General features: G+C 43.4%; 1 protein-coding gene across 1 annotated transcript in view; it reads right to left on the reverse strand.

The window, feature by feature from the left end:
• Nucleotides 1–22,661, reverse strand: part of ddx10 (DEAD (Asp-Glu-Ala-Asp) box polypeptide 10) — a 288,529-nt gene extending 265,868 nt beyond the window's left edge. The window contains exons 1-2 of the mRNA XM_078545489.1: nucleotides 22,433–22,661; nucleotides 2,843–2,903 (exon numbers count right to left, since the gene is read on the reverse strand). Of these exons, the coding sequence (XP_078401615.1) occupies nucleotides 2,843–2,903; nucleotides 22,433–22,627 (256 nt within the window). The 5' untranslated portion in view covers nucleotides 22,628–22,661. The remainder of the gene's footprint in view (nucleotides 1–2,842; nucleotides 2,904–22,432) is intronic.
• Between the last annotated feature and the right edge of the window lie 2,033 nt (nucleotides 22,662–24,694).

The following is a 24,694-nucleotide window of genomic DNA, read 5'->3' on the forward strand; positions in this document are numbered from 1 at the left end:
TTAAAAGCACCTTGAGCTGCTAACAGCACTGATAAAAACGCAAGAGTTCCAGGAGACAACAAACTATGCTTGCACTGATTTGTATTATATGAAGCATGCAGGTGTGAAGTGTAATTCTTTGTCTGTAAAAACGGTGCAATGCCAAAACATAGAACTATATATATGTGCTGCACAGAAACAGGCTCATTCAGCCCAACTGGTCCCTGCTGGTACTTATGCTCCACGTGAGCCTCCACCTGCCCCTCCTAACCTTCTATCCCTTTCTTCCTCAGGTGTTTATCTCGCTCCCGTTGAAATGCATCAATGCTATTTGCCTCAGCTAGTTGTGATAGTGAGTTCCAGATCTAACCACACTCTAGAGTAAAGTATCACCTGAAGTCCTTATTGCAGTTCGAGTATCAGTGAACTTCACAAGAGGACATGAGGACCTAGACTAGCCAACAACATTTGTCCAACACATGGTCAAATCATATTGTGAGATTGAATCCCACAATGTGACACAATTCCTTTGTCCTCTTCCCTCTGGCTAAGATAACCAAGTAGCCAGGGGACATGTGAATTCAGGTCTTTGTTCCTGAAAGTTACAAGGAGGTATGTCAAATTACTACTACAGCAATAACTCTTGCACTATACAAACTTAAACTCTTGTTTGCATAGATTTCTTTTGTTAGTGAAGGCTTTTAAGGGAGTTTGGACAAGGGCAAATATTCAGAGTTAGGCTAGAGATCAGCCACGATCTCTGTGAATGGCAGAAAAGACACAAGGGGCTAAATGGCATTATTTCTGATACTACATTCGTAGAAGGGAGTCTTCAATTACACAGAACTCCGACATTCCAATCAGATAGGACATGTTTGCCCCCATAGATCATTATTAAGCTGGAAGTAGTTCTCACCAATTCCCAGAAAGGCTATCAGAATCAGTACCGAGTCAGGGCAGAACATTAAGCTCAGAGGGGGAAAGCTTCAAGGAAACCAACCTGCATGAGAAGCATGAATAATCACGAGAAAACAGCACGTTCCCAAAATCCCTACCTGACCATTCTATGCCAAACAGATCCTTTTAAATGATATTAAGAAGTCTTGCATTTATGTAATGCCTCGCACAACCACAACAGATGTCCCAAAGCACATTATTTTTTTTATTATTCAGTCAGGGGATGTGGGCTTCACTGGCCAAGCCAGCATTTATTGCCCATCCCTAGTTGCCCTCGAGAAGGTGGTGGTGAGCTGCCTTCTTGAACCACTGCAGTCCATGTGGCGTAGGTACATCTACAGAGCTGTTAGGAAGGGAGTTCCAGGATTTTGACCCAGCAACTGTGAAGGAATGGCGATATATTTCCAAGTCAGGATGGTGAGCGACTTGCAGGGGAACTTCCAGGTGGTGGAGGACCCATCTATCGGCTGCCCGTGCCCTTCTACATGGTGGCGGTTATGGGATTGGAAGGTGCTGTCGAAGGACCCTTGGTGAATTCCTGTAGTGCATCTTGTAGATGGTACACACTGCTGCTACTGTGCATCGGTGATGGAAGGAGTGAAATGTTTGTGGACGTGGTGCCAATCAGGCAGGCTGCTTTGTCTTGGATGGTGTCAAGCTTCTTGAGTGTTGTGGGAGCTGCACTCATCCAGGCAAGTGGGGAATATTCCATCACACTCTTGACTTGTGCCTTGTAGATGGTGGACAGGCTTGGGGAGTCAGAAGATGAGTTACTCGTCGCATGATTCCTAGCCTCTGACCTGCTCTTGTAGCCACAGTATTTATATGGTTAGTCCAGTTCAGTTTCTGGTCAATGGCAACCCCCAGGATATGGATAGTGGGGGATTCAGTGATGGTAATGCCATTGAGCGTCAAGGGGCGATGGTTAGATTCTCTCTTGTTGGAGATGATCATTGCCTGGCACTTGTGTAGCACAAATTTTACTTGCCACTTGTCAGTCCAAGCTTAGATATTGCCCAGGTCTTGCTGCATTTGGACATTGACTGCTTCAGTATCTGAGGAGTTGCAAAGGGTGCTGAACATTGTGTAATCATCAGCAAACATCCCCAATTCTGACCTTATGATGGAAGGAAGGTCACTGAAGAAGCAGCTGAAGATGGTTGGGCCTAGGACACTACCCTGAGGAACTCCTGCAGTGGTGTCCTGGAGCTGGGATGACTGACCTCCAACAACCACAACCATCTTCCTTTGTGCTAGGTATGATTCCAACCAGCGGAGAGTTTTCCCCCTGATTCCCATTGACTCCAGTTTTGCTCGGACTCCCTGGTGCTCTTCTTCACGTTCTGCTATTTAACGTAAATGTACCAATCACACGACAAGGATTGGTGAAATAATAATGAGGGTTATTTATTTAAAGATAGGACAACATACAAATATAGTTTACTAGGAGACTATGTGTAGTAAATCTGACACCTTTGCTTATAGGCTGAATACAAGTCATGGGACTAATACATCAAATCGTGTTGAGGTGGCAGTGATTGACAGTAGTTTATGATACATCCGTAAAGGTACACGTACCTCATATCACAACACGCTTTACAGCCAAAGTATTTTTGAAGTGTAGTCCCAGTTGTAATGTGGGAAATACGGCAGCCAATTTGTGCACAGCACGCTCCCACAAACATCAATACAATAATGAGCAAATGATACGTCCCTACAATGTTAATTGAGGTATAACGATTTGTCAGAGCGCCGGCGATAATTTCCCTATTTTCCTTCGCAAAAGCACATGAGGGACAAACAGGGCCTTAGCTTAAAGTATCAGCTGAGAAACAGATAGATATAAAGGAAGAAAAATGTACCGATATAACGAAGAAAGTGTTGAGAAAGATAGAATAGCACTTACCTTTCACGGTGTTTTTAGACAATGGAAAATCTGAAAATTTTGTCACCTCCTTGGCATTTATCTGAAAGTCAAAAGCAACAGATTTAAACACAAAGTGAGGTTTACATCACTTCACCACTCTCTGCTAATTATAAGTACCTGTACTCCTTAAAGGATTTAGTAGTAACTATCTTATATTTATGGTCCCTAGTTTTCAATAGCCCCACAAATGGAAACATATTCTCTATGTCTCCCTAATCAAACACTTTCATAATGTTAAAGGCCTTTATCAGGATGTCCAATACTCATCTGTTGAATATAATTCACGCCACTCAATAAATCATCACGCAGATGGGGTAAAATCATGGGATACTGCCTTCAAGATATTTTTAAATAACCTCACTTTTTTACAAAAGCAGCACAGACCAAAGAAAAAATACAAATAAATGATGCCCAATAAGGCAGAGAATACAGCAGAAGGGAGATCTGTACACAAACTATAATTAAGAAATGAGAACTATATCTACAATTCTGCCTCACCTCGTCACCTTCCACATGCAATAAATGTCAACAAATTATCTAATTTGACCTCATCCCGTCTTCCAATCCCAGCCCCGGCCGTGTATTCACCATACCCTCTGGCCTTCCCCTCTCTGATGCTGAACGTTCAGTGCTCAGCAAAGGACTCATTTTCATACCCTTACGCCCTCATCTCAATGAATTTCGGGCTCGGCACGATGCTGAACTCTTCTTCTGCCGCCTTCGTCTCTGTGCTCACTTCTTTGGGCAGGGATCCACTCCCCGTTCAACAGATCCTTTTACCCACCTCCAATATTCTCCCTCCACCTGGACCCCTCCCTCTGGATTCTTACCTGCTCTTGATCTTTTCATCGAGAACTGTCGACATGACATCAGTCGTCTTAATTTCTCTGCTCTCTCACCCACTCTAACCTGTCTCTTTCTGAACTTGCTGCACTCCGTTCTCTCAGGTCCAACCCTGACTTTGTCATCAAGCCTGCTGACAAGGCTGGTACTTTTGTTGTCTGGCGCACTAACCTCTACCTCGCAGAGGCTGAGCGTCAACTCGCAGACACTTCCTCCTACCTCCCCCTGGACCATGACCCCACCACTGAACATCAAGTCATTCTTTCCAGGACTGTCAGTGGCCTCATCTCCTCTGGAGATATTCCCTCCACAGCTTCCAACCTCATAGTCTCCCAACCTCAGATGGCCGCTTCTACCTCCTACCCAAAATCCACAAACAGGACTGTCCCGGCAGACCGATCGTGTCAGCCTGTTCCTGCCCCACGGAACTCATTTCTTGCTATCTTGACTCCATTCTCTCTCCTCTCGTCCAGTCTCTTCCCACCTACATCCGCGATTCCTCTCACATCCTACATCATATCAACAATTTCCAGTTCCCTGGCCCCAACTGCCTCCTCTTCACCATGGACGTCCAATCCCTCTACACCTCCATCCCCCACCGGGATGGTCTGAGGGCTCTCTGCTTCTTCCTCAAACAGAGGCCCGGACAATCCCCATCCACCACTACTCTCCTCCGCCTGGCTGAACTTGTCCTCTCACTGAACAATTTCTCCTTAAACTCGTCTTTCCTCCAAATAAAAGGTGTGGCTATGGGTACCCACATGGGCCCCAGTTATGCCTGTCTCTTTATGGGGTATATAGAACATTCCTTCTTCCAGTCCTACTCAGGCCCCCTCCAACAACTCTTGCTCCGGTAGATCGATGACTGCTTCGGTGCCACATCATGCTCTCGTCTGGATCTGGAAAAATTTATTACCTTTGCTTCCAATTTCCACCCCTCCATCATTTTCACATGGTCCATCTCTGACACTTCCCTTCCCTTCCTTGACTTCTCTGTCTCCATTTCTGGTGATAGACTGTCCACCAATATTCATTTCAAGCCTATCGACTCCCACAGCTACCTCGACTACAGCTCCTCACACCCTGCTTCCTGTAAGGACTCCCATCCTATTCTCTCCGTCGCATCTGTTCTGATGATGCCACTTTCCAAAACAGTCCCTCTGACATGTCTTCCTTCTTCCTTAACCGAGGTTTTCCAACCACGGTGGTTGACAGGGCCCTCAACCGTGTCCAGCCCATCTCCCACACATCTGCCCTCACACCTTCCTCACCCTCCCAGAACATTGATAGGGTCCCCCTTGTCCTCACTTATCACCCCACCAGCCTCCACGTTCAAAGGGTCATCCTCCGCCATTTCCGCCAACTCCAGCATGATGTCACCACCAAACCATGATGCCACCACCATTCACCCCCCCCCGGCGGCTTTCCACAGGGATCGTTCCCTCCGGGACACCCTGGTGCACTCTTCCATCACCCCCGACACCTCAACCCCCCTCCCACGGCGCCTTCCCATGCAACCGCAGAAGGTGCAACACCTGCCTCTTTACTTCCCCCCCCTCCTCACAGTCCAAGGGCCCAAACACTCCTTTCAAGTGAAGCGGCACTTCACTTGCGCTTCCCTCAATTTAGTCTACTGCATTCGCTGCTCCCAATGTGGTCTCCTCTCCATTGGAGAGACCAAACGCAGACTGGGTGACCGCTTTGCGGAACACCTTCGGTCTGTCCGCAAGCAGAACCCAGACCTCCCTGTCGCTTGCCATTTCAACACACCACCCTGCTCTCATGCCCACATGTCCATCCTTGGCCTGCTGCAATGTTCCAGTGAAGCTCAACGCAAACTGGAGGAACAGCACCTCATCTTCCGACTAGGCACTTTACAGTCTTCCGGACTTAATATTGAGTTCAACCATTTCAGATCATGAACTCTCTCCTCCATCCCCACCCCCTTTCCGATACCCCCTCTTCCAATAATTTATAATTTTTTAAAAAATATATTTTTCGTTTCCCACCTATTTTTAAATTTATTTCGATCTATTGTTTTATCTCCACCTTTCAGCCCATTTCGATCCCTTCCCCCCACCCCACCCCCAATAGGGCCATCTGCCACTAGCTTGTCCTGCTTGCTACCCCTAATGTCCCAATTAGCACGTTCCTTAGATAATATCACCACCATCAACACCCCTTTGTCCTTTTGTCTATGACATCTTTGGCAATCTCTTCTTTGCCCCACCTCCCTATACCAGCTTACATTTCACCTCATTTCTCTATTTCCTTAGTTCTGATGAAGAGTCATATGGACTCGAAACGTCAACTGTGTTCCTCTCCACAGATGCTGTCAGACCTGCTGAGTTTTTCCAGCTACTTTTGTTTTTGTTTCAGATTTCCAGCATCCACAGTATTTTGCTTTTATCTAATTTCAACCTCGATTTGAAGCACAGAAATGTCAAAATCCTTGTCACATTAGGGTTAATAAAAAAATGGTTGCTCAAATGCTAAAAACATTTGATGATCTGTTGCTGGTTTTCAATGCAGACAAGCCATTTGTTCCATTTCAAATTCATAACTAAATTTCAGCAGGAGGATTGACGGTAAATATTCAGAGAGAGTGGAGATAGCATGCCTGAGGGGAAACAATGCAAGAGGACAAGAGATAAAAGCAGTAGAGCTGGCTACAGAGAGTCAGTGAAAGCAGAATGAGTGAGAGTGAAAAGTCAAGAGTGAGAGCTTTTTCTATTCTTTCATGGGATGTGGTCATCACTGAAAAGGCCAGCATTTGCTGCCCATCCCTAACTGCCCTTGAACTGAGTGGTTTACTAGGTATTGTAGAGGGCAGTTAAGAGTCAACCATATGCTGTGGTTCTGGAGTCACATGTAGGCCAGGCCAGGTATGGACATAGATTCCCTTCCCTAAAGGACATAGAACATAGAAATCTAAGAAAGAAATTCAAAAGTGATGTCACTACTGCAGAGAAAGTAGATTAGTAATAGGCAAGTGTTAGTTTACTGACAAAAATGGTTTTTATCATTGAAATTCACTTGATGGTAGTTTTCATTGTTTTATATTGAAACATATAATTTCCAGTGCCTTTAGTTAACTTTTTCCTATTTTAGTATCTCAGTCTTTAAGAGATCAGTTTCATAAGACCATAAGACATAGGAGCAGAAATTAAGCCATTCGGCCCATCGAGTCTGCTCCGCCATTCAATCATGGCTGACAAGTTTCTGAACACCATTCTCCTGCTTTCTCCCCATAACCTTTGATCCCCTTGCCAATCAAGAACCTATCTATCTCGGTCTTAAATACACTCAATGACCTGGCCTCCACAGCTTTCTGTGGCAATGAATTCCATAGATTCACCACTCTCTGGCTAAAGAAGTTTCTCCTCATCTCTGTTCTAAAAGGTCTTCCCTTTACTCTGAGGCTGTGCCCTCGGGTCCTAGTCTCTCCTACTAATGGAAACATCTTCCCCACATCCACTCTATCCAGGCCTTTCAGTATTCTGTAAGTTTCAATCAGATCCCCACTCATCCATCTAAACTCCATCGAGTATAGACTCAGAGTCCTCAAACGTTCCTCATATGTTAAGCCTTTCATTCCTGGGATCGTTCTCGTGAACCTCCTCTGGACCCTCTCCAGGGCCAGAACATCCTTCCTGAGACACGGGACCCAAAATTGCTCACAATATTCTAAATGTGGTCTGACCAGAGCCTCAGCAGCACATCCCTGCTTTTATATTCTAGTCCTCTCGAAATAAATGTCAACATTGCATTTGCCTTCCTAACTACCAACTCAACCTGCAAGTTAACCTTAAGAGAATCCTGGATAGGACTCCCAAGTCCCTTTGCACTCCAGATTTCTGAATTCTCTCCCCATTTAGAAAATAGTCTATGCCTCTATTCTTCCTACCAAAGTGCATGACCTCACACTTCCCCACGTTGTATTCCATCTGCCACTTCTTTGCCCATTCTCCTAACCTGTCCAAATCCTTCTGCAGCCTCCCCGCCTCCTCAATACTACCTGACCCTCCACCTATCTTTGTATCATCTGCAAACTTAGCCAGGATGCCCTCAGTTCTTTCATCTAGATCATTAATATATAAAGTGAAAAGTTGTGGTCCCAACACTGACCCCTGCAGAACTCCACTAGTCACCGGCCGCCATCCTGAGAAGGACCCCCTTATCCCCACTCTCTGCCTCCTGCCAGACAGCCAATCTTCTATCCATGCTAGTACCTTGCCTCTAACACCATCTTACTGAGCAGCCTCCTCTGCGGCACCTTGTCAAAGGCCTTCTGGAAGTCCAAGTAGATAACATCCATTGGCTCTCCTTTGTCTAACCTACTCGTTACCTCCTCAAAGAATTCTAACAGATTTGTCAGGCATGACCTCCACTTGATGAAACCATGCTGACTTTGCCCTATTTTACCATGCACTTCCAAGTATTCTGAAATCTCATCCTTAATAATGGACTCTAAAATCTTACCAACGACCGAGGTCAGGCTAATCGGCCTGTAATTTCCCGTCTTTTGCCTCACTCCCTTCTTAAACAGAGGGGTTACATTAGCGATTTTCCAGTCCTCTGGGACCCTCCCTGACAGTGTTTCCTGAAAGATCACCACTAACGCCTCCACTATCTCTTCAGCTATCTCCTTCAGAACTCTGGGGTGTAAGCCATCTGGTCCAGGTGATTTATCTACCTTCAGACCGTTCAGTTTGCCTAGCACCTTCTCCTTGGTAATGACCACCATACTCACCTCTGCCCCCCAACTCTCTTGAACTTTGGGGATGTTACTCGTGTCTTCCACCGTGAAGACTGACGCAAAGTACCTATTCAGTTCCTCCGCCATTTCTTTGTTCCCCACTACTACTTCTCCAGCGTCATTTTCCAGCGGCCCAATGTCCACTTTTGCCTCTCTCTTACCCTTTATATATCTAAAAAAACTCTTGCAATCTTCTTTTATATTACTGGCTAGTTTACCCTCATATTTAATCTTCTCCCTCCTTATTTCTTTTTTAGTTGTCCTCTGATGGTCAATCCCCTGGTTTCCCACTGCTCTTCGTCACATTGTATGCTTTCTCTTTAGCTTTTATGCTGTCCCTGACTTCCCTTGTCAGCCATGGCTGCCTCGTCCTCCCTTTAGTATGCTTCTTCTTCCTAGGGATGAATTTTTGCTGTGCCTCCCAAATTACTCCCAGAAACTCCTGCCATTGCTGTTCCACTGTCTTTCTTGCTAGGCTCATCTCCCAGTCAATTCTGGCCAGCTCCTCCCTCATGCCTCTGTAGTTGCCTTTATTCAACTGTAATACCGTTACATTTGATTCCAGCTTTTTCCTCTCAAATTGCAGGGTAAATTCTATTATATTATGGTCACTTCCTCCTAAGGGTTCCTTCACCTTAAGCTCCCTTATCAAATCTGCCTCATTACACATCACTAAATCTAGAATTGCCTGTTCCCTAGTGGGCTCCACCACAAGCTGCTCTAAAAAGCCATCTCGTAGACATTCCACAAATTCCTTTTCTTGGGATCCACTACCAACCTGATTTTCCCAGTCTACCTGCATATTGAAATCCCCCATGATCACTGTAATCTTGCCCATCTTACAAGCCTTTTCTATCTCCTGGTGTATCTTGTGCCCCACATCCTGACTACTGTTCGGAGGCCTGTACATAACTCCCATTATGGCTTTTTTACCTTTGCGGTTCCTCAACTCTACCCACACAGATTCTACATCATCTGACCCTACATCGTTTCTTGCTATCGATTTAATTTCATTTCTTACTAACAAAGCAACCCCACCCCCTCTGCCAACCTGCCTATCTTCTCGATAGGATGTATATCCTTGGATATTTAGCTCCCAGTTTCTTAGCAATATATAAGTCAGTGACTCAGATGTCAGTTTCTTATTTTAGAGTTCAATGTTAAATGTTTGAATGGTCAGGGACCAGGTGATTTAGAGTTCAGTGGATTGGCTATCATGGCAGGCTATGGAGACCCTTCCCCACACATGCATATCCAGTTCTATTTGGGAACCCCAGAATGCTTCACGGGTCCTGGATAACCAAGTATTCAGGAAATGCCGAGTATTATTTGAGCTCAAGCTCCAAGGTTCAGAGCTTGAAGAACTGTTGGAATCACTGGTGTGCAGCTGGGGGTCCTAGGTTTTCTTCAAACTAATGATGCAGATGGGGTGGAAAATGGGTAACCGACCAGACTGGATAAGACACTGGAATGCTCAAAGACAGTGGCAATCTCAACTTGTCTTCAGTGTTGAATACCAGGGAGGGTGACAGCTCCTTGGGAGAAAGCAGGAAGAATCAAACCCCCAGAACCATTAGGGTATTCTGCGAGAAGGGGAATAGTCCATATTAGAACTAATAACATAGGTAGAGAAATTGTTGACACCTTTCAGGCAAAGTTTCAAGAGTTACAACAAAGATTTAAAAATGAGAGTTCAAAAGGTAATCTCAGGATTACTCCCAGTGCCATGTGCCAGTGAATATTGAAACAGGAAGGTAGTGCAGATGAATGTGTGGCTGAGGATGTGATGTAGAAGGGACAGTTTCAGATACTTGGGGCATTGGGGCAGGTTCTGGCGGACGGGGCATCTGTACAAGATAGGCTGGTTATGCCTGAAAAAAGCCAGGACCAATTCTCTCGTTGAAAGGTTAACTCGTACTGCTGGGAAGAGTTTAAACTAATTTGGTGGGAGAAGGGAACCAGAAAATAAGAAAGAAAATGAGACGTCTGGGATATAAACAGCAGCAAAATTAGAAATATCCCAAAAATTGCAGGGCCCACATTGAGAAAAATAGCAAAAGTGCCAACAGCAGTTCACAAATCGTGGGTCGCAACCCCAATGGTCGTTGAAACAGCAAAAAGGGTCACGAGTTCCCCCTCCTCCGAAACTATGCCCCATACCAGCACTGAGGCCCAGAAGGCGTCCGGCCCTGCTCTTGTCCTGCTAGTCTCTTGGCCTCTCTCTCTTGCTCTCTGAATCATGTCATTATGATCACGCTTTATTGCTGTATTATTGAAATGAAATAAGATAGTACAGTGGGAAAATGTTTCATCCTTCCCCCATTGAATCTTACTACTGAATCCTAACTCAGCATTGGCAGCATTCTTCTCAAGGTCATTTAAAAATGTCGCCTGCAGAGAAACTGCTGGCACAATAGCACAAGCTCAGACTGTCATTGCTGCCACCATCCCCACTGGCTACCGTCGGCTGGCTGACCTGTGTGTGAGCGCAGGTGTGTGCATGCGCGGGAGTGTGTGCGTGCATGTGCGCACATGTTTGGGTCGGGGAAGGCTGGGGAGAGATAGTACGGCACTGAAACTCTCAATAGAAAATTTAAACTTAATTTGAGTCACCTCACACTAAATTCAATTACTTCAAGGTGGCTTCAGGAAACCCTCCTGGGGAGCCGCAGGTACAAATTACTACATGGGATTATGACATGGTTGCATTAATAAGACATGGCTCAAACAAGGACAAGAATGGGATCTTAATATTCCTGGTTGCCAGTAATCAGTAATGGCAGAGAATGAAATTGAGGCAGGGGTGGGTGGTGGGAGGAGGGTGGATTGGCAGTATTAAGGATGAAGTTATAACTTATACTAGATAATTCTAGGACTTTAACTATTTGGCTTGAGTTGAGGAACAAAATGGGAACTGTGACATTGTTGGGAAGAAACAGAGTAATTACACAGCTTCTTTGTTTGGAACTCAATAAAAAAATTCCCAGTGAGAAGGCGATAGGTTGTCAAATTTCAAAGTTTGCAACAAAACTAGAGTGGTAATTTTAGAAGGCTTTTACTACCCTAGGGCCTCCATACCCAAAGATTCTCCATCTGGCGAGATAGGCAGAACCAGGAGACCAATAGAATGCCCAAGGCTCCGCTTCAAGAATGCTTGCATGGCACTTATTTATTTTATTCGTTTACGGAACATGGACATCGCTGGCTAAGCCAGCATTTATTGCCCATCCCTAATTGCCCTAAAGGTGGTGCTAGTGACTGCCTTCTTGAACTGCTGCAGTCCATGTAGTGTGGGTACACCCATAGTGCTGTTAGAAAGGGGGTTCCAGGATTTTGACTCAGCAACAGTTAAGGAATAGTAACATAGTTCCAAATCAGGGTGGTGTGTGGCTTGGAGGGAAACTTGTAGCTGGTGGTGTTTCCATACATCTGCTGACCTTGTCTACCTAGGTGGTAGAGGTTGTGGGTTTGCAAGGTGCAGTCGATGGAGCCTTGGTGAGTTGCCACGGTGCACCTTGTAGGTGGCACACTGCTGCTATTGTGTGTCACTGGTGGGTGGATGTGAATGCTTAAGTTGGTGGATGGGGAGCCAATCATGCAGGCTACTTTGTCCTGGATGGTATCCAGCTTCTTGAGCGTTGTTGGAACTGCATTCATCCGGGCAAGTGGAGAATATTCTATTACACTCCTGACTTATGCCTTCTAGATGGTCACCAGGCTTTGGAGAGTCAAGAGGTGAGTTACAAGGATGTTTCCTTCTTGTAGAGCAAATTAGGACTAGGGGGCATCATTTAAAAATAAAGGGTCTCCCATTTAAGACCAAGATGAGGAGGAATTTCATCTCTCAGATGGTCGTTAGGCTTTGGAATTCCCTTCCCCAGCGAACAGTGGAGGGTGGATCATTAAATATATTCAAGGCTGAGCTCACGTCAGATCAACTCAATGGAGGGGCCTACTCCTGCTCCTATTTTTTATGTTCTTAATACTTCAGGACATATGTAAAGGTATTGGAAAGGCTAAAGAGGAGGCTTACCAAGATGTTATCAGGCTGAAGTACTTCAGTTATATGAGGAGAGGTTGGAAAAGTTACGGCTGTTTTCCTTGGAACACAATGTTAAGAGGTTTTTTAAAGCCAATAAAGTACTTTTGAAGTTTCATCAGTTATAATGTAGGAAATATGGCTGCCAATTTATGCACAGCAAGTTCCCACAAATTGGTAAACACCCGTACAATATTTACATTCAAAGGATGGTCCATTTTTACTTAAAGGGGTTAGAGTTAAAGGTGTGAAAACAATAAACAACAGGTGGTCCTCGCTGAGCTTTGTAATAGGAGCCAAAGAGGCTGGTAAGATTGCTGTTGTCACCATTACAGGTTTATATTATTCATATAATTTCCCTAAATTAAAGAAAGGTTTGAAAGAAACAATGGAAGGTCGAAGTAGCTGTATACTTTTCAGATCAAAAGGGAAGATCTGGAGAGAAGGAAATAATTAGTTTAAATTTCTGCCTAGAACATTCCAAATATGCCATGTTGATATGGAGATAAATTGCAGGGAGGTATTTTGTTTGGTTTTGGGTTTTATCTCTGATTTCTCATAGAAGACCACTGGTGTTCGGAAGCCACTAGTGTCAGAAGATAGAAGACTGCCAGCAGTGGAGGCTTTAAAGCAACTGGAACCGGTAGCAGAGGATTATCAGGAACTAGGGGCGTTTTTGGTTTTGGAATCACTGCACAGGAATTGCGAGTGAGGCCCATGCTCGAGCTGGGGAGTCCACAACAATGAGGTGTGGAAGGAGAGTTGGAGGGTCACTTAGCCGAATGCCAGTGGAAAGACGTCAAGAAATTTCACACTTTGGACAATAGCTGGAACCCTAAGGGGAATCAAAGTGAATTCTGGAGAGCTGTAGCACATTTTGGTTTGGTCCCATGAGAAGTGAGGAAACCCTCAAGATCCTGTAAAGTATAGGGGAACTCAGGTGGAAATAAAAGTATAACGGGAAGTGTTCTGTTGAGATTTTCAGGTTTAAAATATAAATGTTTATGAGATATGGTGTTAAGTTAGTAATACTTGCCTTGTTCAACTCTTGTAGCCTAATTTTTTTTGTTCAAAACATTAAATTTTGTAGTGTAATTCTTTCAGTTAATAACTGTGAGTTCGAATCTATTTTTAAAAGTTACTGGTTTCCACTGAAACGGTAGCAGTTTCATCTAGTAATAAACCCCTCTGCAGTTGGGAATTTGGGAGGTAAAAGATACTATGATCTAATAGAGGTTTTCAAGGTGATGAGAAGCTTTGATATAGTAAATAGGGAAAAATATTCCCTCTGGTGAGTGGGTCACCAACTAAAGGTCATAAATTCAAAATCATTGAAAAAGTATCTAAGGGGGATATGAGGGTAATATTTTTCACTCAGTTGTTGGGACCTGGAATGCTCTACCTGAAGAAGTGATGAAAGCTGAATCCTAAATAATTTCATAAAGAAGTTCAACAGATACTTGGGGATGAGGGACTTACAGGGTTACATACAAAAGCCAGGCTGTGGGACAAAGCACGACTACTCTTTCAGAGAGCCAGAATAGGCATGACAAACAGAATCACAGAATTATTACGGTGTAGAATGAGGACATTCGGCCCATCATATCTGTACTGGCTCTGCGCATTTTAATTTAGTGCGAATCCCCTGCCTTTTCCCCCTAATCCTGCACATTGTTTCTACTTAAATAATCATCCAATGCCCTCTTGAATGCCTCAATTGAACCTGCCTCCACCACACTTCCAGGCAGTGCAGACCAAACCCTAACTACTCGCTGTGAGAAAAAGTTTTTTCTCACCTCGCATTTGCTTCTTTTGCAAAACACTTTAAAACTGTGCCCACTGGTTCTCAATCCGTTTACAAGCAGGAACAGTTTCTCCCTATCTACTCTATAATGGCCTCTAAATGGCCTCCTTCTCTGCTGTAAATTTCTATGATTCTCTGAAATCTATAATGGTCACACACTAAAATTTACCAGAATATTTTGGCCTTAACTGGTCTGGTTTCACACTAAGCATTCCTACATTTTGCCTTTTTTAATATTTGCAATATAGAATGTACAGCGCAAAAACAGGCCACTCAGCCCAACTGATTCATGCCAGTGCTTAAGGTCCACATGAGCCTCCTTACATACTTCTTCATCCAACCCCATCACCATCATTTTCAATCGCTTTTTCCCCTCATGTGTTTATTGTCTTAAATGTATCTATCATATTCACCTCAACCACAACACAACCAATGAAGTATTTTTAAGCGTGGTCACTGCTGTAATGTAGGGAACGCAGCATCCAATTTGCACAAAACAAAGACTCACAAACAGCCATGTGATAACGATCACATAATGTTTTAGCAATGTTGGTTAAGGAGTAAATATTGGCCAGGACTCCCCTCTCTTCTTTGCAGAGTGCCAGGGGATCTTTTATGTCCAAGTCCTCAACAGCAGAGGGCTTATTAACTTGTTAATAGATGAGTCATTAAACCAAGCCCCATCTGCTCCAAGGTGGTCATAAGCGATCCCATGGATCAAGGGGGAAATCCCTGGTGTCGTGGCCAATATTTATCCTCTAATTAACATCACAAAAGCAGATTATCTGGTCATCATCATATTGCTGTCTGTGGGAGCTTGCTGTGCATAAACTGGCTTCCATTTTTCCTACATTACAGCAGTGATGACACTTCAAAAGTATTTCATTGACTATAAGATGCTTTGGGACCTTCTGACATTGTTAAAGGTGCAACATAAATTGAAGTCTTTCAAGTTTTCCTTTCTTAATCAAACTGACTATTACACAGTAGCTAATTAACTATTTGTAGGTGACATAAGCACAGATATAAGTAGCAAGATAATTTACAGTCTACAAACTATATGAAAGGCATTTTCTAAGTTCTTACCAACAAACTACAGCTTGAAATTATGGTACCCATGTCAAAACTGGGAGTTACCAATGACCAGAAACTGAACTGGGCTAGCCATATAAACACTATGGCTACAAGAACAGGTCAAAGGCGAAGAATCCTGGGGTGAGTAACTCACCTCCTGACTCCTCAAATCCTGTCCACCATCTACACGGCACAAGTAAGGAGTGTGATGGAATACTGTCCACTTGCCTGGATGAGTGCAGCTCCAACAACACTCAAGAAACTTGACACCATCCAGGACAAAGCAGCCTGCTTGATTGGCACCCCTTCCACAAACATTCACTCACTCCACCACCAAAGAAGAGTGGCAGCAGTGTGTACCATCTACAAGATGCACTGCAGAAACTCACCATGGCTCTTTAGGAAGCACCTTCCAAATCCAGGAACACTACCATCTAGGAAAAGGGCAGCAGATATATAGGAACACTGCCACCTGGAAGTTACCCTCCAAGTCACTCACCAACCTGACTTGGAATTATATCATCGTTCCTTCACTGTCGCTAGGTCAAAATCCTGGAACTCTCTCCCTAACAGCACTGTGGGTGTACCTACACCACAGGAACTGTAACGGTTCAAGAAGGCAGCTCACCATCACCTTCTCAAGGGCAATTAGGGATGGGCAATAAATGCTGGCCTAGCCAGCGGCATCCACATCCCATGAACGAATAAGAAGTAGTCCATCATTTTATGCAGATGGAAGGATGCCGATGAATGTTTTAAACAGCCTCAACCTATCTGGTTACATATGTTGCCAAGTTTATTGTCATTATGCCCCAGGTAAAAGGCTTGGAGGCTGTCTTTGTGGGAAAGGGAGTGTGAAGGAGAAGTGAATCTTTTTCAGGATGAGGGGATCTCTAGCCTCAACATCCAGTCTTGAAGGGGGAAAGCAAGCTGCAGTGGGGGATGAGTGAATGATGAGGTGAGCAGCACTGGAACTAGGGAGGAGGAAGCATGCAGGGGTCGAGTAGGCAGTTCAAAAGTGATGGTGAGAAATCATGATGGGAGTGAGGCAGCAATAGGGAGCAGGAAGGTGAGTGAAGCTGTGGAAGATACAATGGCTGTGAGGGGGTAAAGAAAGCAGGAAGGAGGTAGAACAAGATCCAGGTGCTGAATGTTCTACTCCTGTGCCTATTGAGATGGGGGTTGTGGTATGGGGAGGGTGATGCCATAAGCTGCATCTTCCTCACAATGTTCACCTTAAATGAAGCTGTCAGTAACTCCTTTCTCCATCACACCAATGCCCATCTGAAAGAAGAAAAGGCTGTGAACCAAAAGGTTGAATAGTGAGAAGCAGAGAAGCAAGACACAGAGGCAGGATAAACTCAAACAATGTCAGAAACAGACTAAAATGATTTATGCATTGACTCAAACTGAGCTTTAAATTCCAGGAGGAAGCATCAGTGAGTGTGTGGTGAGGGGGTAGAAGAAGGGAGTCATGCTTTAAAAAAAATAGATTAACTAAACCACTTTCAGAAAAGCCTATCGGAGGCTTATCAGAGGGATATTTTTCATTTAATATGGGTAATTATTTCTTTCAAAAGATCTGGAACACTGAGCCCCTCTGTATCAGAACTTCTGCTGTTCAATATTAAGCAAGCCAGAGATTATTTGAACAGAATGATAATCTGACTCCCGAATTGGAAATGAGTACCTGTTATTTGAGAGCTAGGGTTTTTTTAAATCAAGTACAGTGTTATGAATAGGGTTACCATCAGGCCTCAGAAGCTCTGGGAGCATGAGCAAAGAGAGGAAATTCATAAAGAAACCTCCTTTCCTATCACAAGAGCTATGAAAGTGTCTGAGTTCTGATTCCAACAAAACTGCAGAAACCTCCCATTACAGTGCATCACAAACAAGTCTGACCTCCATGAAAATTCATGTCAGAAAGTAAGTCTGCAACTGCCAAGAGCAGGATTCACTCAGAAGCATCTGGCTCAAAGAGCTTCACATGGAATCAATGAGACCAAAGTTTGATCAAACCAGGGCCCAAACACCCAGAGAGGAAGATTCTTTAAATGTGAGAGAGAAACAGGAAACATTTCAAATTGAATTCCCAACAAGTGAATAAAATTTAACACTACACTAGACTTTCAATTAACATATCAGCTGAGAAAAATGATAAAATTTCTTCCTTTCTTATTCTACATGCACAAATGTTTAATCCATGAAGTGTGAATTATTCATGAATACATTTTCTCCAAACGTCATGAGCATTTTGATTTAGGAAAAATAGCAGCAGACAATCTAATATCCCAGTTAATGGGATTCCTCTTATGTCATATTATGCACAGAACAGAATTTGTATTATGCATCAGTGAAACCAAAAGATAGGTTAATTCTCTTCTAAAACAATTTAGTTTCATTTTGACAGAGGTACATATTGTACACCAAGTGGTTCCAACATTGCTTCTCTCACCTCCTGAGCAAATCTTTTTCTCCTGCCTACAAAGCAACGTTGGCCATTTCAGTTGCATCATTTTTGAAGAAGGAAAGTAGAGAATAGTAATTAAGCCCCCTGCCCCGACCATGGCCAGCAGCAACTGTCAGAGGTGGCTCGGAGTTGGGAACAGCACTCCTGCTGCTCCTGGCTACAGGTGATTTTTTAAATTTAATTTACTTACCTTTTCAATAGCAGCCCCTGGCTGGCCCACAACCAAGAATGAAAAGTTTGAACAGAGAGCAGGCCTGATTGGTGCTCTGCTCATGGCAGCCCAAATTCAAATAAAACTTCCGTTAGCAGGGGCCTAGCAACTATTTTAAGTAACTACCCAAACACCGGAGAAACAGCCCAGTTCAATTTCAGGTTGGATGTTTTTCAGGCAGTTGTGGAGTGCTGGATGTGGGTCCTTGAAATTGGGCCTCATTGCACCTGTTTCACAGGTATAAAATAGGAACATCAGGGTCAGAGTCATAGAGGTCTACAGCACAGAAAAAGGCCCTTCGGCCCATCAAGTCCGCACCGGTCGAACAAGTACCTAACTATTCTAATCCCAATTTACAGCACTAGGCCCATAGCCTTGTATGCCGTGGCATCGCAAGTGCACACTCAAATACTTCTACCAATTTCTACCCCAAAAGCTTTAATATCCCTTCAACAGACCCAATAACTTGCTTGATCTTGAGTGGTTACTGAGAAGGATCTTCCAGTTCCTGATCATGGTTGAAGGAAATACTAACAAAGAAATTCGTGTAACCTGAAATGGCATAGTAAATTTTAAAGCCTGAAGATGGCATATAATTGATAGGATTGGGTGTGCAGCTGTCTTTCCCTCTATCTGGCCCAATTTTGAATGTTTCTCACTTCAGTGGGATTTACCTCAACTCCAAGAATCCTTTCCAGAAGGAGACTACACAATTACAATTCAGCTCCTTATCAGTGCAACTTTAAAGCACAGCTCGTGTTATACAATACAATGCAATATCGGAGATTTGGTAGTTTACTGGTTATGTTACTAGCAACCTAGAGGCGTGGATGAATAATCTAGAGAAAACAAGTTCAAATCAACAAGAATACTGGTATTGATAATAGTGACCATGAAGCTGTTGGATTGTCACAAAAAGCCAACTGATTCACAAGTATCCTTTAGGAAAAGAAATCATTCCCATCCTTACCCAGACTGGCCTAGACACGACTCAAGATCCACACCGGTGTGGTTGACTCCTAACTGCCTTCTGCAATGGCCTAGCAAGCCACTCAGGTGTAACACCACCACCTCAGGTGATCTATGAGCAATAAATTCCAGCAATGCTCCTATTCACATGTGAATAAAAACCACAATGGCTATATAGTACTATATAGCCAATGCCTCAAAGTATCTCACATAATCAATTATTTCTGGAGTGCCAGGACTTATGCAGGCAAAATTTTGCCATCTCAATTAAATGTCAGAGAGACAGTAATATAGTGGGTAAAGGATTGTATATGGATGCTGTCTAAATGGACTTCCAGAGGCAATTCATAAGAGGCATGGTCCAAGGGACTACTGGCAAAAAGAAAAGAGCATGGAATTGGAAGCAAACTTGCAGCGGGTTGGAAATTGGTTGGCAGTTAGGAGACGGAGAGTAGAGGTAAAGGATAAGTACTCTGCTTGACAAAATGTGACAAGTGGCATTCCCCAGAGATCTGCACAGGAGCCTCAAGTTTTCACCATATTTATCAATGGTTTGGAAGAACGAATAGAGTTGTATGCAGGTAATACCAAGTTGGAAGCAGAAAGTTGCAAGGGGGCATTGATAAACTGAAGTGAACAAACAAAACTGTGGCATCTCAAGTTCAATATATGTGAGGTGACCCACTTGAATCCAAAAAAGACAAAGTAGAGTATTTTCTAAATGATAAGAAATTAGGAACCGTGGAGAAGCAAAGCACTTTGGCCATCCATGAACATAAATCACTAAAAGCTAGTGGATTTGTATGAAAAGCAATCAAAAAAGCTAAGGAATGCTAGTCTTTCTTCAAGGAGGTTGGAATACAAAGGGGAGGAAACGTGTTTCAGTTGTGCTTTAGCCAGACTCCATCTGAAGTACTGCATTCAGCTCTGGGCACCACATCTCAGGAAGCATATACTGGCCTTAGAGGGAGTGCAACATAGATTCACCAGAATCATACCAGGGCTAAAAGGATTACATTATCAGAACAGGTTGCATAATCTTGGCTTGTACACCCTTGAGTATAGAAGATTAAGAGCTGATCTAATCAAGGTGTTAATATGATAAACAGATTTGATAGGGTACTTATGCTCCAGTGGGGAATCCAGAAGAAGGGGGCATAATGTTAAAATTAGAGTAAGAGCATTCATGAATGAAATCAGGAAGCACTTCTTCATGCAAAGGGTAATGGAAATCTGGAACTGTCTCCCTGAAAGGCTGTGGATGCTGAGCCAATTGAAACTTTCAAGGCCAAGATCAATAGATTTTTTATTACGCAAGGATATCAAATAATAGAGTGCAAATAGTCACTTGGTAGCACAGCACTTGAATACTACCGAAAAAGGGAGGCATGCTATCAAAGCTTTCCATTTTGTACTTATTAGGACAGATTCGCAAGAATACCAAATCTTAAAGGGAACAACAATTTATACTGCATGAGAAGAGGATGCTGGTTGGCAAGTAGACTCTGATTGGTAGGTGTTGCCATGGAAAATGCACCATGGAACAGTTAACTGCCAAGCTTTTCTTCAAATTTAAAACCAGGCAAGCTGACTCTGATCAAATCAAGGCATTGTCACGTGCAATGGACCAGGGAATGGCTGTCCCCAAAGCTTTTGTTTAGTTGAAAAAGACGCAATATAAGAGCATGCTCTTTCTGTTTGGAAAGGAGAGTCCTGTGTGTGGATATATATGTGAGCCACACTGCGAGCCCAACTGACAGCCAATTTAAAACTGTCAGTGCAATTCTTAGCACAATCAGGATTGTTTAGCAAATATCGTCCATCGCAATCACATCAAATGTTGGACACTATGTTCTGAATTTTGCAAGCATGGGTTGGTTGAGTACGGTCAGTACTTTATCTGTTGCAAACAGCTGAAGGGACATGCTGTTTGATGCAATCCACCAGTTGGTGGGACGTACGGCCTACATACCTGGCATCACAGCAGCACAAACTCATATACCACATTATGCAGTAGGCAGAATGTCTTTTTGGCTTGATGGCAGCATCCTTTTAGTGGAGAATACCACTCATGTTGCTGCATAGTAGCAGCATGAAATGGCTAGCTTAGCCTGTTATTCAAATTTTTTGAGACACCTCACATTTCCAGGGTAATCTGAAGTAGACTGAGCACTTTTCAAAGCCAAACATGCCAGCCTTAGGCCCATTCATGAGTTTGTGCGATCCGCCAGAAAGCTTTGATGCACCCTATTTTGGCATCAAGCTTATGTGGTGAACAAATGGCTCAAGCCCTATTTACACTGTTGCCAATAAGGCCAATCTTATAGCACGTGAAACTGTAGGAATCCCAATGCGTATATTGGCCAGTGAAAGTAGGCTTGTGGTCGACAGTGGTAGTATATCATGCAGTATAAACTGTTGTTCCCTTTGAGATTTGGTATTTTTGTGAATATGTCCAGATGAGTGCGAGATGAAAAGCTTTGCTAGCATGACTCCTTTTTCAGCAATACCCAATACCGAGTAGTCAGGTAAATAAATGGGCAAATAAATAACAATGGTAGAACAGGCTCAAGGGCCTGAATGGCCTGCTCCTGTTTTATATTCCTATAAACAAACTGCCAGACAGTAATTCCTCAAAAGTTAAGCTGGACAGTTAACCAGCAATATCTCTGACTGGAGGCAAAACAGCTGTCAATATGATCAGATACTCCTCTGGACATGTTACTTTACTGGTTATAAAAATGTTTTTCTGTGGAAGTTTCAAGTTTGAAGTGGAGGTGTGAGGGTGATCAGTGTTCCAAAATTTCACTTAATTTCCTTTGAACAGAACATTCTCTCAGATTAAAACACTCCGACAGAAGGAATAGGCTAGGCAAACAGCTTTGTCTTGTTCAATAAAAGCAAAAGACTGCGGATGCTGGAAATCTAGAACAAAAACAAAAATACCTGGGAAAACTCAACAGGTCTGACAGCATCTGCGGAGAGGGATACCGTTGACATTTCGAGTCTGTTCAATGTCTTGTTCAATGTCCTGTTAACTTGTTCAATACAACTGGTACATCACCTCCCAGGTTAGCATAAAAAAGTCAAGCCAAAACAAGGAAGTATCAGATGATATTGATAAACAATTCCACTTCCTCTCCTGATTCTTTAAACCTTATATTAAATACTCAATGGTTTTAACTCTTCTGCACTGGAACTTCGCCTCAGCAACTACTACACTCTACGTTATTCCTATTATCTTATTGTTGTTTTGATAGGTTAGCCGGTCTGGTTTTGTTCCCATGGACACCGGATTTGTATAGAGTTGAACCGTGCTGCCCCCACGGGATCACGACAAATGTTATTCAGACCCTCACCCCCCCCACCCTCCAGCTTTAAGCGGGGGCTCCGCTCCTACCTGGGGATAGCGCTGCACCAGCCTGGCGATCACCTCCCTCTCCACTTGCCAGTCGGGTTTCTGCTGTTTCCTCTGTTGCTTTATCTTGTCCTTCTTGTATTGATATTTCTTTTTCCATTTCTCGTAGTTTTTGACGATATAGTTCCTTTCGGAAGCGGCAGCCCGAATGCCACTTCCCTCACCAGTCAAACCCATGCCTGACTCTAGCGTGGAGACAAACAGACTTCCGGCGGACAGTAATAACGTCAACAGGAAGCGGGCGGGCGCGTTCTAATGACGTTATGGAACACCCGGAGTTTGTTGATGGTTCGTTGTTCGTGACGCCTGGAGGGGAGCCCGGTAATTTAACAAAATTAGGACAGATTAATCCAGAAAACCCAATGACCACCAACTTCAAAAATAGTTAACAACACATTTAGTGAAGTTCTGCGAATGAGGTAGTGACATGCAAAAACAAGTAGATTGACGGTGCTAAGACATTGGCCTGCAACATGTTTCATGTGTAATGAAGGTTAAGGATTTAATGCTACTTTTAAGATTATGAAAGGTTTTGCCAGTGTGAATAGGAATTTATTGATTACAGAGTTAATGAAAACTAGGTCATCGATGTGAAATTTATTGAGGGATTGAGAAGAGTATAGATTTTTTAGGAGAATACTGTTATAGGATTGATTGCTTTTATACATGGGGAGCGGTTGAGGCAAAATTTGTGTAAGAGATAAGAGAAAAGCGGGTAACATGAAGGAAGAAAGCAAAGGACTGGCATTATTTTGGCACAAACGCCACCTATTCTGTAAAATGCTGTTTGTTATATGCCAACATTTCTTCACTTATTCTGGATAGGAAAAAAGCATGAAGTCCTCATATGTGTCAACCATCAGCATTTTGAGTTCTATTTCAGGATGTTAACAAAAAACCAGCACTCTCCCTTGGACCCAGTTTATACCCATGTCTTGGAGCCTCCAGCCTAAAACATTCCCCCCTTCTGTCCACCATGCTAATGGCTGTGATTGCAGCCTTTGGGTATCTTGCAAGAATAGAAATGCCAACCAACATTATTCAGACACCAGAATTTAATCATTAATGGTAGAGAGTCTAACTCAAATAGTGAGGGAGCAATGAATGAATGGCAATGAAGGGGAGTGGATAATAGATAGTAATGACAGAAATAGAGAAATGGGTGTTATGAAAGGGAACGGGGAGGGGTCAAAGAGCAGCACTTTGGGAAAGCGAAGGAAGGGACATGTCAGAATTATCTGACAAGGAATAGGTGGAGAGGGTACCAATATTATTTGAGGGGAAGAGTCTGCTTGAGCTGAGGAGGTTGTGATTGAGGGTGGGAAAGTCTGCAAGCACGAACTAGGCAAGTACCAAATTGAACTAGGATAGTGAAAGTAGAATACCAGGTAGGATTGAGTTAGAAGGGAGGAAGAGTGGATGATGAATTGGTAGGGAAAGAGAAGAGTTCAACTGTAAACTGCGACAATTGAAGGAGAGAGAAAGGATGATGAATTGGATGGTGTACAATCTTTCTGTGAACTGTGTCTGGCATATATAGAGTGCCCCTGATCCAGGGTGCGAATTGGGGGATGAGGAGTTTTCCTACAATAAAAGAAATTGGAGAATATGGAAAAAAATGATTGCCTCCATACTTTACATACTCCCTTCATGGGGTGCTGTAGGTCAAAGTTTTGACTTATAACCATAGGAACTGAGCCCCAAAAGTAAAATAATGCAAGTTAAGGTTGGTTGGTACTCTTAATTTATCACTCCTCTTCCTTATTGTTCCCAGGTAATATGGAATTTGATGATCAAGATCCTGCATTCCTTGAAACTAACAACTAACAGCCCGCTCCTGGGACTCCTGTATAAATCTAATTCTGTGACATCAGCATTAAAAGGGAATGATTCCTTCTCATTTCTCCTTACATTCTCTAATCATGAGCAATACAAGAACACAATAACATGAAAAGTAGGAGCAGGAGTATACCATATGGCCCATCGAGTCTGCGCCGCCATTCAATAGGATCATGGCTGACCTTAGGCTTCAACTCCACTTTCCTGCCCATTCTCCATATCCCTTGATTCCCCGAAAGACCAAAAATCTGTCTATCTCAGCCTTAAATGTATTCAATGATGGAGCATTCACAACCCTCTGGGGCAGAGAATTCCAAATATTCACAACCCTTTGAGTGAAACAATTTCTCCTCATCTCAGTCCTAAATGACTGGCCTCTTATCTTGAGAATGTGTCCTGCATTTT

Source organism: Cetorhinus maximus, chromosome 7 (genome assembly GCF_964194155.1).
Source record: "Cetorhinus maximus chromosome 7, sCetMax3.hap1.1, whole genome shotgun sequence".
Taxonomy (NCBI): domain Eukaryota; kingdom Metazoa; phylum Chordata; class Chondrichthyes; order Lamniformes; family Cetorhinidae; genus Cetorhinus; species Cetorhinus maximus.